The sequence below is a fragment of the Pelodiscus sinensis genome, chromosome 17, assembly GCF_049634645.1.
Source record: "Pelodiscus sinensis isolate JC-2024 chromosome 17, ASM4963464v1, whole genome shotgun sequence".
NCBI classification, from domain to species: Eukaryota; Metazoa; Chordata; order Testudines; family Trionychidae; genus Pelodiscus; species Pelodiscus sinensis.
In genome coordinates, this window is record NC_134727.1 from 34,045,920 (window position 1) to 34,060,830 (window position 14,911).

At 42.3% G+C, this 14,911-nt stretch overlaps 1 protein-coding gene and 1 long non-coding RNA gene across 6 annotated transcripts in view; one reads left to right on the plus strand and one right to left on the minus strand.

The window, feature by feature from the left end:
* LOC112543882 (uncharacterized) overlaps nt 1-10,676 on the minus strand; it is a 149,172-nt gene extending 138,496 nt beyond the window's left edge. The window contains exons 1-3 of the long non-coding RNA XR_003087166.2: nt 10,079-10,676; nt 5,399-5,550; nt 3,476-3,524 (exon numbers count right to left, since the gene is read on the minus strand). This is a non-coding gene — a long non-coding RNA (uncharacterized LOC112543882). The remainder of the gene's footprint in view (nt 1-3,475; nt 3,525-5,398; nt 5,551-10,078) is intronic.
* RUFY1 (RUN and FYVE domain containing 1) overlaps nt 1-14,911 on the plus strand; it is a 44,930-nt gene that overhangs the window by 7,017 nt on the left and 23,002 nt on the right. Inside the window, exons 1-5 of one of the 5 annotated variants that reach the window (XM_075900503.1) lie at nt 1,373-1,671; nt 12,101-12,274; nt 12,661-12,778; nt 13,402-13,503; nt 14,644-14,767. In XM_075900503.1, the coding sequence (XP_075756618.1) occupies nt 1,401-1,671; nt 12,101-12,274; nt 12,661-12,778; nt 13,402-13,503; nt 14,644-14,767 (789 nt within the window). In that variant the 5' untranslated portion in view covers nt 1,373-1,400. The other 4 variants (XM_075900506.1, XM_075900504.1, XM_075900507.1 and 1 more) reach the window with 4 other exon arrangements.

A 14,911-nucleotide genomic window follows, 5' to 3' on the forward strand; every position in this document is an offset into this window, starting at 1 on the left:
ATATATAAGAAACTTAAGGTGAGGCCCAACATTGACCAGGTGCGTTTTTGCGTAGATTACACTTACAGGAAGTTCAAGAAATTAAATATATGTAATAGATTTTTTTATTAATGTACTTACAAAAGGGAAGTAACATAATAGTTTTGAATTTGTAGGATTTCAACTTCAAACATTATTCATTTTCTTGAATAATCACTACACATAGTAAATTTGAATCAGAAACTTATACAGCTTCCATTACTCTTTCCATAACTAATCTGAATTATGTTGTGATTTGTAACAATAAAAATTTTCTTTGCACTAAAATGACAGTTGAATAGGCGACTCGATTTTAATTTTGTTAGCAAATATTTTTTATAGACTCTAATAATAATAGTCATGACTTTTTTCCAATGAAAACCAAAAATTACTATTTAAACCAGTGTTTCTCAAAGTGGTCTGTGAACCCACTCTGAGAAAGCTGATACCAGGCTGCTCCAGTTTGTGTATTTATTAGCTCCACAGCTACAGAGCCTCACGGCTCCCAGAGTATGTCTACACTGCAAGGCTTAACTTGAGTACTTTTCTAATGACTTCCCTTATTCCTCATACAATGAGGGTTACAGGAGTCAGAGTAAAAAGTCCTCAAGCTTGACAGTATTTTGACACTATTGAAATAACTGCCTGCTGAGTAGACGCGGACTAAGATATTTCAGAATAGCACCATTTATTTCAAAATAGTGTTGCAGTGCAGACGTACCCCCATTGGTGCGGTTTGCCATTTGAATAACACTGATTTAAACCTTTCACCCATCATATTCCAGTGTAAAAAGTAGTGCATTCAGATCATTTCAGTGGCAGGATTGTTTATGTAAATTTTGGTATCTGTAGGTAATCGGGATATGACTTTATTTTGCACAAACAAATCCACAAACAAACTCTTCATAATATATAGTAATTTCTTTCAATACTCTTTTCTAGGTTATGATGGTCCCGTTTTAGAAAAGACAATCCAGTCTCAAAAGACTCAATGTGTTTTTTAAATGCTGCAAAATCTGTGACTTCATATACTCTGGGAAAATGCTAACTTAAAATATTGTGTAGAAGTACAGAGGCTGCATTGGGTTTTTCAGAAAGCTACAAATAAGAATTGTAATAATATAAAAGGACATTCACTATACAATATCTAACAGAGTATCATTTGTTGTGATAATCAGTAACCAGAAAATATACTAGCTGTGGCTATAATTTGGAGCATATCACAATCAGGATGTTTAGTATCTGACACTTTTGCTCATGCGACTGGTTGTTGTGTAACCACGCACAGCACTTTTGTCATGAAACAACTCCTATCACCTACAGAGCAGGGAGTTTCTGCTTAACTCGATTGCTCATGACTAGTGTCATATGACATTTTAAAGATGGCTGAAGGAGAGAGTTGCAATGCATCTGCTGTGAAACAGAAAGAAGATTTTGAAATAATTGACAGAAACCTGATTCCTAATGTAACTGAGTTGAAAAACGAGGTGAAAGAAAAAGCTGTTGAAGAATCGGGATGGTCTGCTCCCATCTTTTCACTGGCCAAGAAAGCTTCAGAAAACTTAGCAGTGAGCTATGGCAACGCTCTGAAGTCTGCAGCTTTGATAGGACTCGTACCCAAACCAGTCAGCAATGACAACACAACAAAAACAAGTATGATTATGTTTATTCAGTAAACTTCCTTGTACTGTGTACAAATAAGTTAGTTATAATCTGCAAGTGTCAGAGATGCATTATTACTTTGCATTTATTTAAAAAAACCTATCCCCTGTGGATACTGTAATGATTTATGCAAAGTACTTTTGAACCCAGAGAACAAATCTCAGCGAACTTTTACATGCTCAGGGAAAACATAACCTTTTGATATTTTTGGGAGGATGGCTTTTTATTTTATACATTTTTCTTTCTAACTTACCCAGAAAAGTTCAGCTTACATGTAGCATGACCGCAACAGTGTCTAGTATGGTCTCTTTCTTTACTTACAGCTGGGCTGACTAGAACAAGGAAACTATATATATTGCTTTCGAATCACATTAATCTGTCTCCCTCATTCACACAGTATTGAAACATCATGAAGCAATTATAAAATAAGAGATGTAAAAATCTAATAATAATATATTAAAATTATGTATATTTTAGAAAAATATTAATAAAAACTGAATAGTTTATTAGCAAACATTTATGGATGTCCTTGCAGAACTTAAATCTGCTTAATAAGTACAGGCAGTCCCCAGGTTACATACAAGATAGGGACTGTAGGTTTGTTCTTAAGTTGAATCTGTATGTAAGTCGGAACTGGCATCCAGATTCAGCCGCTGCTGAAACTGATCAGTTTCAAGAGCAGCTGAATCTGGACACCAGTTCCGACTTACATACAGATTCAACTTAAGAACCCCAGGCGTCCTCAAGTCAGCTGCTGCTGAAACTGATCAGCAGCTGATTCCAGGAAGCCCGGGGCAGAGCAACTCTGCCTCGGGCTTCCTGTAGTCAGCCGCTGGTCAGTTTCAGCAGCGGCTGACTTGGGGACGCCTGGGGCAGAGCAGCTGGGATGCTGCCGGGTTGGTCCAGTAGCGCCAAGGAGCGGTGCTGCGGGATCAACCGGCAGCGCCCCACCTGCTCTACCACAGGCCCCGGGCTTTGCTCCACGTCTCCCTGGTCTGCTGGGGAGGGGCACTAGCTGCGTCCCCCCCCCCTCCAGCAGACCAGGGAGACGCGGAGCAAAGCGGCGGAGGACCCGGGCCGGACCGCGGCGCTTCCAGATCAGCGCCGCGGTCCGGCCCAGGTCCTCCGTGGCTTTGCTCAGCGTCTCTCTGGTCTACAGACCAGGGAGACGCTGAGCAAAGTGGCGGAGGACCCGGGCCGGACCCGCGGCGCTTCCAGATCAGCGCCGTGGGTCCGGCCCGGGTCCTCCGCCGCTTTGCTCCCCGTCTCCCTGGTCTGCTGGTTCCCCCAGCAGACCAGGGAGACGGGGAGCAGCTTTTCTCGCCCCGGAGGAGGCAGGCGGCGGGACCAGGCGTCCCGCCGCTCCAGTCCTCCGGAGCGAGAAAATCCCTGTTCGTAACTGCGGATCCGACATAAGTCGGATCCGCGTAACTCGGGGACTGCCTGTATAATCTTTGCTCCACTGAAGTCTAAGGGAGTTTTGCCAGTGATTTCAGTAGGGTCAGGATGTCACTTTCTCTGTAGTGTTTACTGCTGCATCTATTAGCTAGTGTTTCTTGTCAATCTTCCAAAAATTACCAGACAAAATCAGAAGAACTGGAAATCTTCCAACATTGCAGATTAAATGCAACATTAATTTAAAAGAGACAAAATAGTCCCAGGCATAGGGGATAAAGGCAGGACATGAAGTCTCTATCTACATTCTCTAAGAGGGCTCACCTCTCTATCTAGGATTTCTATATTGAGGTATCAGATTCTGAGGTGACCCTGAAGTGTCATAGTCTATTGTACTTACTGAAAGCTCTGTCCCCTGGCAGGCTGATCTAACACAGTTCAAGTCCTACCTAAAAGACAAACATTCATATTTAGCTTTTTTATGTAACTTCCCTTCCGTTTTAGTGTACACAGAGAGAACCAACTAGAGGGTGGGGTACAGTGAACATGAATACTGATAGTGCTCTCAATTGCACAGTAAACGGAAAAATAGGAATGTATTGCGTAATTGAATAATCGTGTAACTGCATGAAATCTTAGTGATTACACAACTATTCAATTGTCCCCAAGGGCAGGGCCAGCAGCCAGTGAGCCCTCTGTCACCCCATGCTGCTGCTTCTATATCAGCAGAAGATGGCAGGCAGGAGCCAGTCCACAAGGGAAGACAGTTTAAAAACCAGCCCCTCACTGCACAGGCCGGCTGCCTGCTGCCCTGCGCTGCTGCCTCTGATACATTGGTAACAGCATGAGGTGGCAGTAGCCCCTGTTCATGGGGTTTGAGCTCCCTGCAGACAGGGGCTGCTGCTGCAGGCCTCTGTGATCAAGCTTGCAAGCCCAGGCTTGCTGTGGACAGAGGTTGCTTTGCAGTCTCCCCTGCCCCTGCCCCATGAGATGGCACAATGGAGCTGGTGCTGGGGAGAGCTGCCTTTTGAGGTAGCACTCCCCCAGCGCTGGCTCCTGCCTGCCAGCTGCTTAAAAGCTGGCTCCCCACATATATCGGCTATGGCGTGCCCCCCTTCCCTCCATGTTGCTGCCTCTCTGTTCCCTGGGCGAGTGAGAGGTGTGAATCAAGTTCCCAACCCCAGACACTGGAGACCAGCACTTTACCCATTAGGCCACTGGAGGATCCACCCCACTGCCCATTGGCCTTCCACTGTGCAGAAACTCAATTTAAGATGTCAACTTCAGCTAAATAATTAATGTAGCTAAAGTTGGGTATCCTATTTCAATCTTATGCTATAGTGTAGACCAGGCTTAAATGGGGTTCTGTGTGTAGTTATTAAAATTGTATATGCCACCCTTACAGAGCAATGTAATGAAATTAATGGGATGTCTCCAGAGTATTAAAGCTTAGCAGCTATACAACTCCTGCCACACATTTCAGATCTTCACAGATTTGCACACAAATTCTGCCACAGAAATTTCAAATCTTTACAGATTTGCCATTTGAGGAGCAAGTAACCATGATTACTTTGGTAATATATAAAGATGTGTGACGTTTTTAAATAGCACTGCATTCCCAGATGGAAAACTGGGTGAGGTCTCGGAGAAACTCAGATCCTTAAATTCAGTAAGTCTTGCCAATAAAATGGAGGAACTGGAACTACTGGTTCAGGTCAAATTAGACATTTTAGGGACTTACAGACACATTGTGAAATAGCAGTTATGACTGGAATAAAAGTCCTGAAGAAGATGTGCTCTTTAGGAGAGTCACAAATAAAGGTAAAATTGGTGGAGGTAGCTTTGTACATCAAAGATCTAGTAAACCCCTCAAAAATACAAAGTAATAGTGTGGACAAAACTGAATCTGATCATGAAAGAAGATCTGTGGTGATAGTGTTAAGGTCTGTTGTAGAACTCCAGGGTTGGAAGGGGATATGGATAGTGTACAGAAATACTGCTACATCTGAAGTTGAAGAAAAATATATAGCTGAATCCAGAGTACTGAAAAATTGGCATGGGAGATTGCTAATCTGATAACCAGGATTTTTAACAATTCTGTCTATCCAGGGATAGTACCAAATGACTGGAAAATAGCGAAAGCCATATGCATATGTAAGGAAGAGGTAGGAGGGGAAAGTGATCCAGGTAATTATAGACCAGTTCGTCTGATCTCAGTAGTATGTAAAGTTTTAGAACAAATTGTGAAAGAATAATTAAATGTATAGAGACAAACATGTTATGCAACATGGTTTTACCAAAGATAGATAGTGCCATAACTAACCTGATTTACTTCTTTGAGAAGTCACCTTTGGGAAGCCTCCATCTGCTATGTGGAGTGTTGACTACTTGCCAGGATCATCGGGATATATGTCAGCTCCCTGTCTTTGCTGATGCCTTGGGCATTGGTACACCTCAGACCTTCAAATTATTTGCCTGTGGTGACATATAATAGTTTAGTCTCTAGTGGGCTGTAATACTTAGCGCTAACTTTCAGTGTTGGTGGCCTGTGATATACAGATTAGACAGGATGATTTGGTGGTCCCTTCCGGCCTTAAATTCCTTGCTTTTGTGACATTCTTCAGTAATTAACACTTCTTTTAATCTAATTTTAGTTTCCTTTTCTTATTCTATATCCTAAATTATGTAAATTATGAATGTTGATAACTATTAGTTTTGATTAGTAAACCACATATTTTGTAGCTGCAACAAATTATTTACTTGACTTGAATTCCATTGTCATGATGTGAAGCAAACAGTTAGCTGTTTGATGCAATCCTGATGATATTTAAAACATGAAAATAAATAGAAAGCACAATAATTAATTTACTGTACAGGCTGAACCTCTGTGGTCCGGGACTCTATGTGGTTCAAGCTCTGGGAGGGAAGGGGAGAAGCAGGGATGCAGTGCAAATCAGCATATTCATGGTGCTCTGAAAGTGCTCGGAGAGAGGTGGAGGAGTAGAAAGTCCGGGACTCCAGTGCCCCAGTGTGCGATAGGTGTGCGGGTGAGGGAGGGAGCAGACAGTGGGTGCGCGGGCCATAGATGGAACCCCAGTCAGCAGCATGCTGCCCACAGGCTGCAGGTTGCTCACCACTGCTGTAAATATTACAAGGGGGCAGATATGATAAATATGATAGCACTGCCTATAGTTAAGGTTGACCAGTACTTCCCATTATAAGACTGTTTTCAGTTGCTTACAATTTTGCCAAACTTTAACCATTTGGGTTGAAATTTCCCATGGCTGGTCTCTCCTCAGGCTGACACATTTTGGAGGAACTTAAACTAAAATGGTAAATACATTTTGGAGAACATGATTAGGGAGAACAAACAGGCTTACAGTCCATGTTAAAAAAAATTACAAATCTTTGATGAGTCCTAGTACTCCCATCCATCAAGGCCTCAAAATGTGGCCATTATTCTGATGTCAGGGATATACTTTTTGCTGCCCCCCTCCTGAAAAAAACACCCAAACATCATGGATTAGAAGGGAGGGTGTGTGTGTGTGTGTGTGTGTTACCGAGAAAAGGGTTTAACGTTCGTGACTTTACTGCTAGGACTGGGGTCCCATCGCAGAGGGCAGCCAACAGGCTGACAGACGCCCCGAGTTTATAGGAAGAACTTATTACATCTCAGATTTTAGCTGCTAGGATACGGGATCCCTTCGCAGAGGGCAGGCTAGGGAAGACTGAGAGATGCCCCAACGGATCTGTCACCTGAAAGTGACACGATCCAAACGCCCAAGCTCTTCCTATACCTGTCCTTTATGACCAGCTGAAGTTCTTTTAAGTTGTGCTTGGTTCTGTTACAGCAATTGAAGGAGTCAGGTTAAAAACTTAAACAGTTACAGGTTTATTAAAGAAGCTTATAAATCATATGGTTACAATGGCTATTGCTCTATTTCTTAACTGCTAGCAAATATAGATCTTAAAAATGGTTACGAAGAAAATAAAGGTAGAAAATAGAAATAATGGTACCAAGTGACAGCTTAATCTTTAAAGAGCTCCAAGTCTATGTGTACACTTAAGACAAAGGACCACATCCAGGTACAATTTTTAACCCCTTCTGTGCCTCTCGACTCCAGCGGGTCAAGCCAGGGCTGGTCCCTCAATTCCTAGAAAAGACGAATACGAGGTGGAACCTCGGGAGGTCAAACACCTAACCCGACCAGCAAATAGATGGTAGATTGACACTCAGAGTAAATGTGCTGCTGGACCCATCGTTATACCCCTGGGGGCCCGTATCCTCTTTCTTATCTTAAGATGCCAAATTGTACTGGTCCGTTTTGTGGCGCCAGTTCTTACAAGGGAGTTTCAAATAATTTATACTTGTAAGAGAGGAAGATAGCTAAATTAGGAGTGCCGGATATTCTTTGCTGGGCGGGAGATTCCTCCCCCCGCGGATGGCTGTGTGTTCGTATCAATATGGGTTTAAGGCAAGGGCACGCTTCTGCAGCCTCTTGGTCAGCAATTGGCATATCTCTGTTTACAGCCATTTATGGTCACTGAGCCTGCATATCCAGGCAAGCAAAAATGGATGTTACAAGGGGGGTTCCTGTCTGGCTACACCTCTGAAAAATCACAGTTCACACATGCCCAGAGACTTAAGAGTTTGGCAGATAAAGTCTTCAAAGATTCCATCTGCACAGAGTATACTCCAACCCAAGCCAGCAGAGCTGATCACAATTTTCCCTTCAAATTATTCCTCATAGCTGTTGTGGTGCCAGATACAAATATAGAAAGTCATGAGACTTTTTTTCCTGTGCTTTCAATGCCCTGATGCTGTCACCCAGGCAGAGGAGGACTTTGCATTGCCTAACTCTAATGCAAAGAGAACAAGACCCAGACTTTGCGAGGGTGGAAGGGGAACAGGACAGGGAGGTTGACTGGCTTGGAAGGATCCATGCCTTGTTCACTGCACAGAATGAACCTGCTCTGGGGAGGAATCAAGGTTGTGTCCAGTGCAGGAAACTGTTGTCTCATTTGTTGCAGAAGTTGGATGGTGTGTACTGAATGAGGAAGGGATGGCAAGAAGAGAAAGGATGTTTTCATAGTAAAGACAATTGAAAGTTGCCTGGGTAACTGGATTTTACTGTCTCTGCAACAGAGTTCATACGTGATGCTGGGCAAGTCATTTCAATCACATTTTTTCCCACAAGTTATCACCAGTTGCACACTCCTCAGTTTTTTGGGTGTCCAATTTGAGATGCTGGGATCTGATCTGCAGCAGGGATGTTAGATAGCAAGTAAAAGACTAGTCAAATAACCACATGGATTCTTAGTGATTAGAGGCAGCAGCATGGGGTTGCAGCAGCCTCTGTCCACCGGGGGGGGGGGTCTGGGTTTCATGCAGACAGAGGCTGCTGGAAGGGGAGAGTGGAGGAGCCTGCCCTAGCCTCTATCTGCAGGGAGCTCGGCCTCCCAGCAAACTGCCAGAGCAGCCTCTGTCTGCTGCCAGCCCAGGTCGCCAGGCACAGAGGCTGCTCTGGCAGCAGCTCCTGTCCACAGAGAGCTTGGACCACCTGTGAGCCAAGGATGCTTTGCGACAGCTTTCCCTGCCTCGTTAGAGGCAGCAGCGCAAGGGGGTGGGCAGGCAACACTGAAAAGCCAGTGCTGGGGGGAACCATCTTTTAAGCCAGCTCCCCACAGCATCAGCTCCTGCTTTCCACCACCGAGAGGCAGCAAGGGGGGGAAATGCGAGCAGTCGATCAGATTAACCAATAAAGCCTAGGCTTATCAGTTAATCAACTAGTCGACTACTCGTTCACATCCCTAATCTGCATATTTCTTGCAGCACTCACAACTGCAACTGAAGTCAGTGGACATATAAAAATGCTATCATAAATAAGTACTCTAAAAAAATCAAGCATCTCAAATTGGGCCCTGAAATTAAAGGGCTCTTACTTGGCCTTGGCTCCCCATTTGTAAATAGAGGATAATAATACCACTTTACTTTGAGGTATTTTGAGTCTACATTCATTAATCATAGAATCATAGGACTGGAAGGGATATCAAGAGGTCATCTAGTCCAATCCCTTGCACTCAGAAATTGCATCAATTTAACTTAAATATTTTTAAATCAATTTATTTAAACTGATGCAAACCCCAGCACAGAGACTTTTATATCAGTTGAAAACTGACTTACATGTTTAATTTGCATTAAGTTACAGGTGCAACTCAACCAATATGTCAGGTTTAAATCTATTTAAGACTGCCCGTGAACAAAGTTGCACCACCTTAACTATATCTGTTTAAAATTACACTTTTAGCTAAACCAAGGCAATGTTAGGTGTAGACCAGGCCTTAGATTTACAGTTGCAAAAGTGTATTTCCTTTCAGTCTAAACTCAGATCTAGGAAACCATTGCAACAACTTCATGTATTACTGCTGAAATATATGTAAACAAAGCCATGAATTCCTTATTTCTACAATCAACTTTCTTTTCCCTTGTATTGTGCATCTAAATACAGCACATGCATCAGATTCTTCAAAATCACTTAAACACAAGTTTACCTGCAATTTCAGCAAGATGAATTATATATACCTGAAATCTGTTATCTGATAGAGTTAGTTCAGCAGTGTGTTTATGAATGTGGTTTTAAGGAATCTCATGAATACCTTGTGCTGTCTGTTGGAAAGGAGTGTGTTGTGATTTCTCAGCATGTTGTTAGTATTTACGTAGTAATAACTTTTCACGCGAGCTGAGATCGATCTGGATATGTTGATGTTGCTGTAACTGGATTTCCTATTTCTAGGTTTGTTTAGCTAAGCATAAGGTGTAGCATAAATAATAACTCTTCTCACCACTGTGATGTTATCCTAAAGTACCACATATAAAGTTGTTTTATCCAGAGATAGAAATGTAGCCGTGTTAGTCTGGTGTAGCTGAAACTACATAGTCCTGTACTTTGTTTTATCCAGGCTGTCAAGCAGTCCTGTACTCACAAACAACACCGGGACCCACCTTTTAACGTAGTTCTGAAACGGTTGCCTCACTGCTTCTGCAGAGGGACTTTGTTATCCGATCCAGGGGAAGACATTTTAGGTCTGTCCTAATCTGGCATGGGGTGGGACAGATGCCCTCTCCATTTGAAATGTCTGGCAGTGAGTCAATAGCTGGCAGAGCCCCCCATAAAAACGTGTCTCTAGTTATAAAAGGATAAGGTGAAGTATCTTGTCAAAAGGATTAGGCAGCTCCCACCCCAATAGGGGCTCAGATAGGCAGGTAAGGGGGGGTAGACCCCCCCCCCCACACACACACACTGAATAAGTAAAGACTAATGGGGCAGACCCCCCCACACACACACTGCGTAAGGGAGGATTAATGGGAGAGACATGCCCCCCCCCCCACTAGATGAGGAAGGGGACTAATGAGGGGACGGGGGTAGGCAGCACCCCACCCCCACTGCATGGCGGGAAATTAACTGAAGCGTCTCTCGAACCAGGGCGCGCGACAGGAGGTTTTTCCCGCTCCCGATCGAGCTGGGAGAGCGTCGCGAGACCGACACTGTCAGCAACTCGCGGGGCTTGAAGGGCGGGGCTAATTTCCCGCCTTGTCTCGCGCCAGCACCCTCTGTCTAAGATGGCGTCTAAGCTCCGCTGCCTCTCGCGAGAGACCCAGGAGCGTTTGTCCACATCCCGGTCCCTCAAGTCTCGCGCGGCTCTCTTTCCAGCCAATGAGGGTCGAGGTGGGCAGGTGGCGAAGGCTTTCGCCCCCAATGGAAACGTGCGAGGGGCCGGCCTGAACGTCCAGCCAATTGGAATTGGCGTTTGTGGCCCTTGCGCCCTGATTGGCTTGGATGGGGAGTTAATGTTGAGCATCCGTCGCCCAATCAATGGCCTCTCTTAGGAGAGTGGGTGGGAGCTGTTTCTCTGGTAACACTTAGAGCGGGTGAGACATCAGTGCGGGATAACGGGGGGCAGGGATGGAGGGAGTGATGGGTGTTCTGCCTGGGGCCGTACCATTCCTGTGACCCCCCCCCCCCCCCGCTTAGGGGCTGTGGGTCTGGCCGCAGGGGAATCCTTGTTTGGAAGGCAAACAGGAGAATGGGGAAACTATAATGAGGGGCAGGAGGGGAGCACCCATGGGGGGGGGCAGAGCCTGAGGAGCTGCAAATAGGGGGGTTCCACTTGGGAGAATAATGGGGGGAGGGGCAGGGGATCATGGAAGTCTCAGGGAGTGTTAGGGGCAGGAGATATCAGGGGAATAATGCTGGGGGGCCAGAAGGCCATGGAGATACTCCCCATTGGGAAGGACAAGAGACAGTTGGATAGTGGAGGTGGGAGGATGGAGGTTAAAGAGCGGACCCCTTCAAGTTAGGTGCCAGTTATTTCACTTGTCTTTTTCTCTCCTAAATATGCTAGATGGACATTAATTGTGGGAACTCAAGCAACCCTGCCACTGAGTTGCCAAGGATGTAGTAGGGTTTCCTTTCAGAGCCACTGGAAGATTTTGAATCATTAGAAGTTCAGGACCACAAGTTGTGTGCTTGTGTTTACTGCCAGTCCTCCTACTTCTCTGGGGGAGGTATGGGACTAGGATAAAGTTGTTGCATTGCAACAAAGTTTCCCACTCTCTGGGTGAAGGATTAAGGTGGCATTTCCCCATGTGTCATACTTGTTGCAATAGCTTAAGGTTTTGGGAATCGAAGGACACAGTCTAGGGTACCATGGAGCCGTCCTGAATCTGGAAACAGTGACAGGAGCATCCTTCAGGCTGGTTGTTTACCCATATACCTCATAACTATATTATTACAAAGAGTTTCTTTTAGAGCCAAATGTTGGCTACATCTCAGTCATACTTCCCATGTTTTACTGTCAATTTGAATCTGATGTGGTGATTCTTGAACCTGAAACCACATACTGCACACTTGGCACCTAACTGAACCTCTGTTCATGCTGGTATTTTTCCCATGCATAGATTTTTTTTTAAGGGCAAACAACCTTGTATGTTTTAATTGTTTGCTTATTTTTCTAAAACTTTTAGCTGCTAAATGCCATACAATGGAAGAGCGTTCAAACTTGATGAATATGTTGAAGCTCAGTATCAAAGTCTTGATCCAGTCAGCACTGAGCTTGGGTAGGACTCTGGATTCCGACTTTCCTCCTTTGCAACAGTTCTTTGTGGTGATGGAACACTGTCTAAAGCATGGACTGAAAGGTGAGCACCATAGTTCTTTCTTAAATGAATTTTGCTGAAATCCTAAGAATGTTGAGAGGCTGTGGAAATCAATTCAGATTTGCTGTAGTGTTGTTTCACATCCTATTACAATGTAAAATGTTAGTATTTTATCAGCAAAATTCTGTGGAGAAATATTGGAATACAGCTAAGATCAATAGCATTGTCTCTTTACAATCTGATATGTTCTGCATGGGGTCTTTGTCATCTCCTGAATGAGCAATGAACTCCCTATATATACTGAGAACCTGTAAAAAGAAATATATTTTAAGGCTCTCTTGTTGCATTTTTTTTTTCAATTATGGAGTTAAAGAAGGAAGTTTGTCATTTTCCTGTTTATTAATACCACCATATTTCTTCCCTTTTAGCTAAGAAGAGTTTTATTGGTCAGAATAAATCATTTTTTGGTCCTTTGGAGCTGGTGGAGAAACTTTGTCCAGAAGCATCAGACTTAGCAACCAGTGTTAAAAATCTGCCAGAACTGAAGTGAGTTGGAAGACTGGAATAATACAATAATTTGGGTGAAGAAAAATTCCCTCTATAGTCTCTTTCTCTCAGTTGAGGAGAGAGTGTGTAAATACAGCACAAAACTCTTCTTGTTTTTCATGACATCAGTTTTCAACACTTGTATACTCATCCCAACTTTCAAAAGAACTTGTCAGGCTAAAAAAGTACATTACAAATTCCTTACCTGTGCAACAAGTAACCTTTACATTACTCAATATGAAACAGTTTTAAAATTATTTTTAGTGCAGTTTGTCTCCTTTGCTTTTGGATGAAATTAGACAACTTCCAAGTTCTTGAACACTAACAGAATGCTGCAATGGGAAGATTACAAACATTGCAGCAGAATATTTGTGTTTTTAAAAGACTTTGTTTTTATTGGCATTAATAATTATAGAGAATTTTTCTCTTAAGTTTTTGCTATATCTTAAACTATCTTTGTTTGGGCTGAATTTTCACCAGATGCTTACCATTCACTTAATTACTTCATTTGTTTAATAATTCCTCTATAGTTGTAGAAACACTTCTATTCTCACTTAATTTTTTCATGGGTTTTTGTGCTTGTTTAATAAAATATTTAATATTGCATCTGTATTGTATTCTAGGACAGCAGTAGGAAGAGGAAGGGCTTGGCTTTACCTTGCACTCATGCAAAAGAAACTGGCAGATTATTTGAAAGTACTCTTGGACCACAAAAATCTATTAAGGTAACTATACACCAAATTAAGGTGGTGGTGGTGATGATGATCAATCTTATATAGAAAAAGAAATGTCTGTGCATGTTGGTTTTGAGATAAATTTCCTTTCACTTTTAAGCTTCTCGGGAAGTAAAAACAAAGAATGAGTTAAATTTGAAAAATGCTGGGGACAGTGGATGTAAATGAGCAGAAACTGCATGTCATTTATTAATGAACTGAGTGTTCGTTTTCAATCTTGCTGGACCTATCAAGATTGAATTGAACTAAATAAAATATGCATATAAAATCATGGAATGAAAAAATTATGTGAGGTAGTGACTTAAATAGCAACCTTCTCTTCTGAGTGTTTGTATCTAAGGCTTGAAATAGTAGTTTTACATTGTAAGAGGATGCTGTTGCAGTTCTTCAAAATCCTGTCTGGTGATCTGAGAGAGAACACAACAGTTCTGCAAAATTTCTATGTACTTTCTAAATAGTTTGGAACCTATACAATGAGCGTTTAGATCATACAATGTAATTGTTGCTTTAAAACCTTAGTTTACTGAACAACCAAAATTTCCAATAGTATCCCAAGCACAACATTCCCTAATATGACTTAATCCAAATTGATTAATTACTTAGTACTCAGAAATTAAAAGAATACTGGTATTATTGAAGCAAAACATACCAAATCTTATTCTAAAAACAATGGACAGTGAAGCTTATTTTGCATAATCTTTGTCCTTAAAATGGTAATCTTTCTTTAAACAGAGATTGTAATTCTCTATCTTTTATATAGATAAAGGGTTGGTACTTCCAAGTCCTCAAATGCTGTTTTGTCATAGTTATAATGTTCATATAAAACCTTACATTCCTACAAATGCTAGTGCTTGTGAATCTAACAATTTAATTTAAAAAAAAATCTAGCAACAGAGGCAATGACTTTCACAAGTTAGCAAACAAATGTTTCTTACAGGGGTTCTGCATTTGTTGCCTTCCGGTTTTAAGGTCTAATCTTCCTCTTGTACAGTATATAATAAGGAGCAGATCAGAATACACTAATATAGGGCTACAATACCACTTTATGTAACACTTGTTAAATGCTACTTGTGCTATTGCTGATGTTGGAAACGCAATATGTGACAATTTCCTCTAAACTATTTATTTTAGTGAATTTTATGAACCTGATGCATTGATGATGGAGGAAGAAGGTGCAGTGATTATAGGTCTGCTGGTGGGATTGAATGTTCTTGATGCAAACCTTTGCTTGAAAGGAGAAGATTTGGATTCCCAGGTGAAAACTTTAGTTTTCTATTGTAAAGTCATCTCAAAAGGCTCTAACTTCAGCATATTATTAGGTCCCATTATGCTTAAACACATGCTGAAATGGGATAGTAATGTGCAGATATGATTTGCTAGTTGAATTAATGCTGTCAGA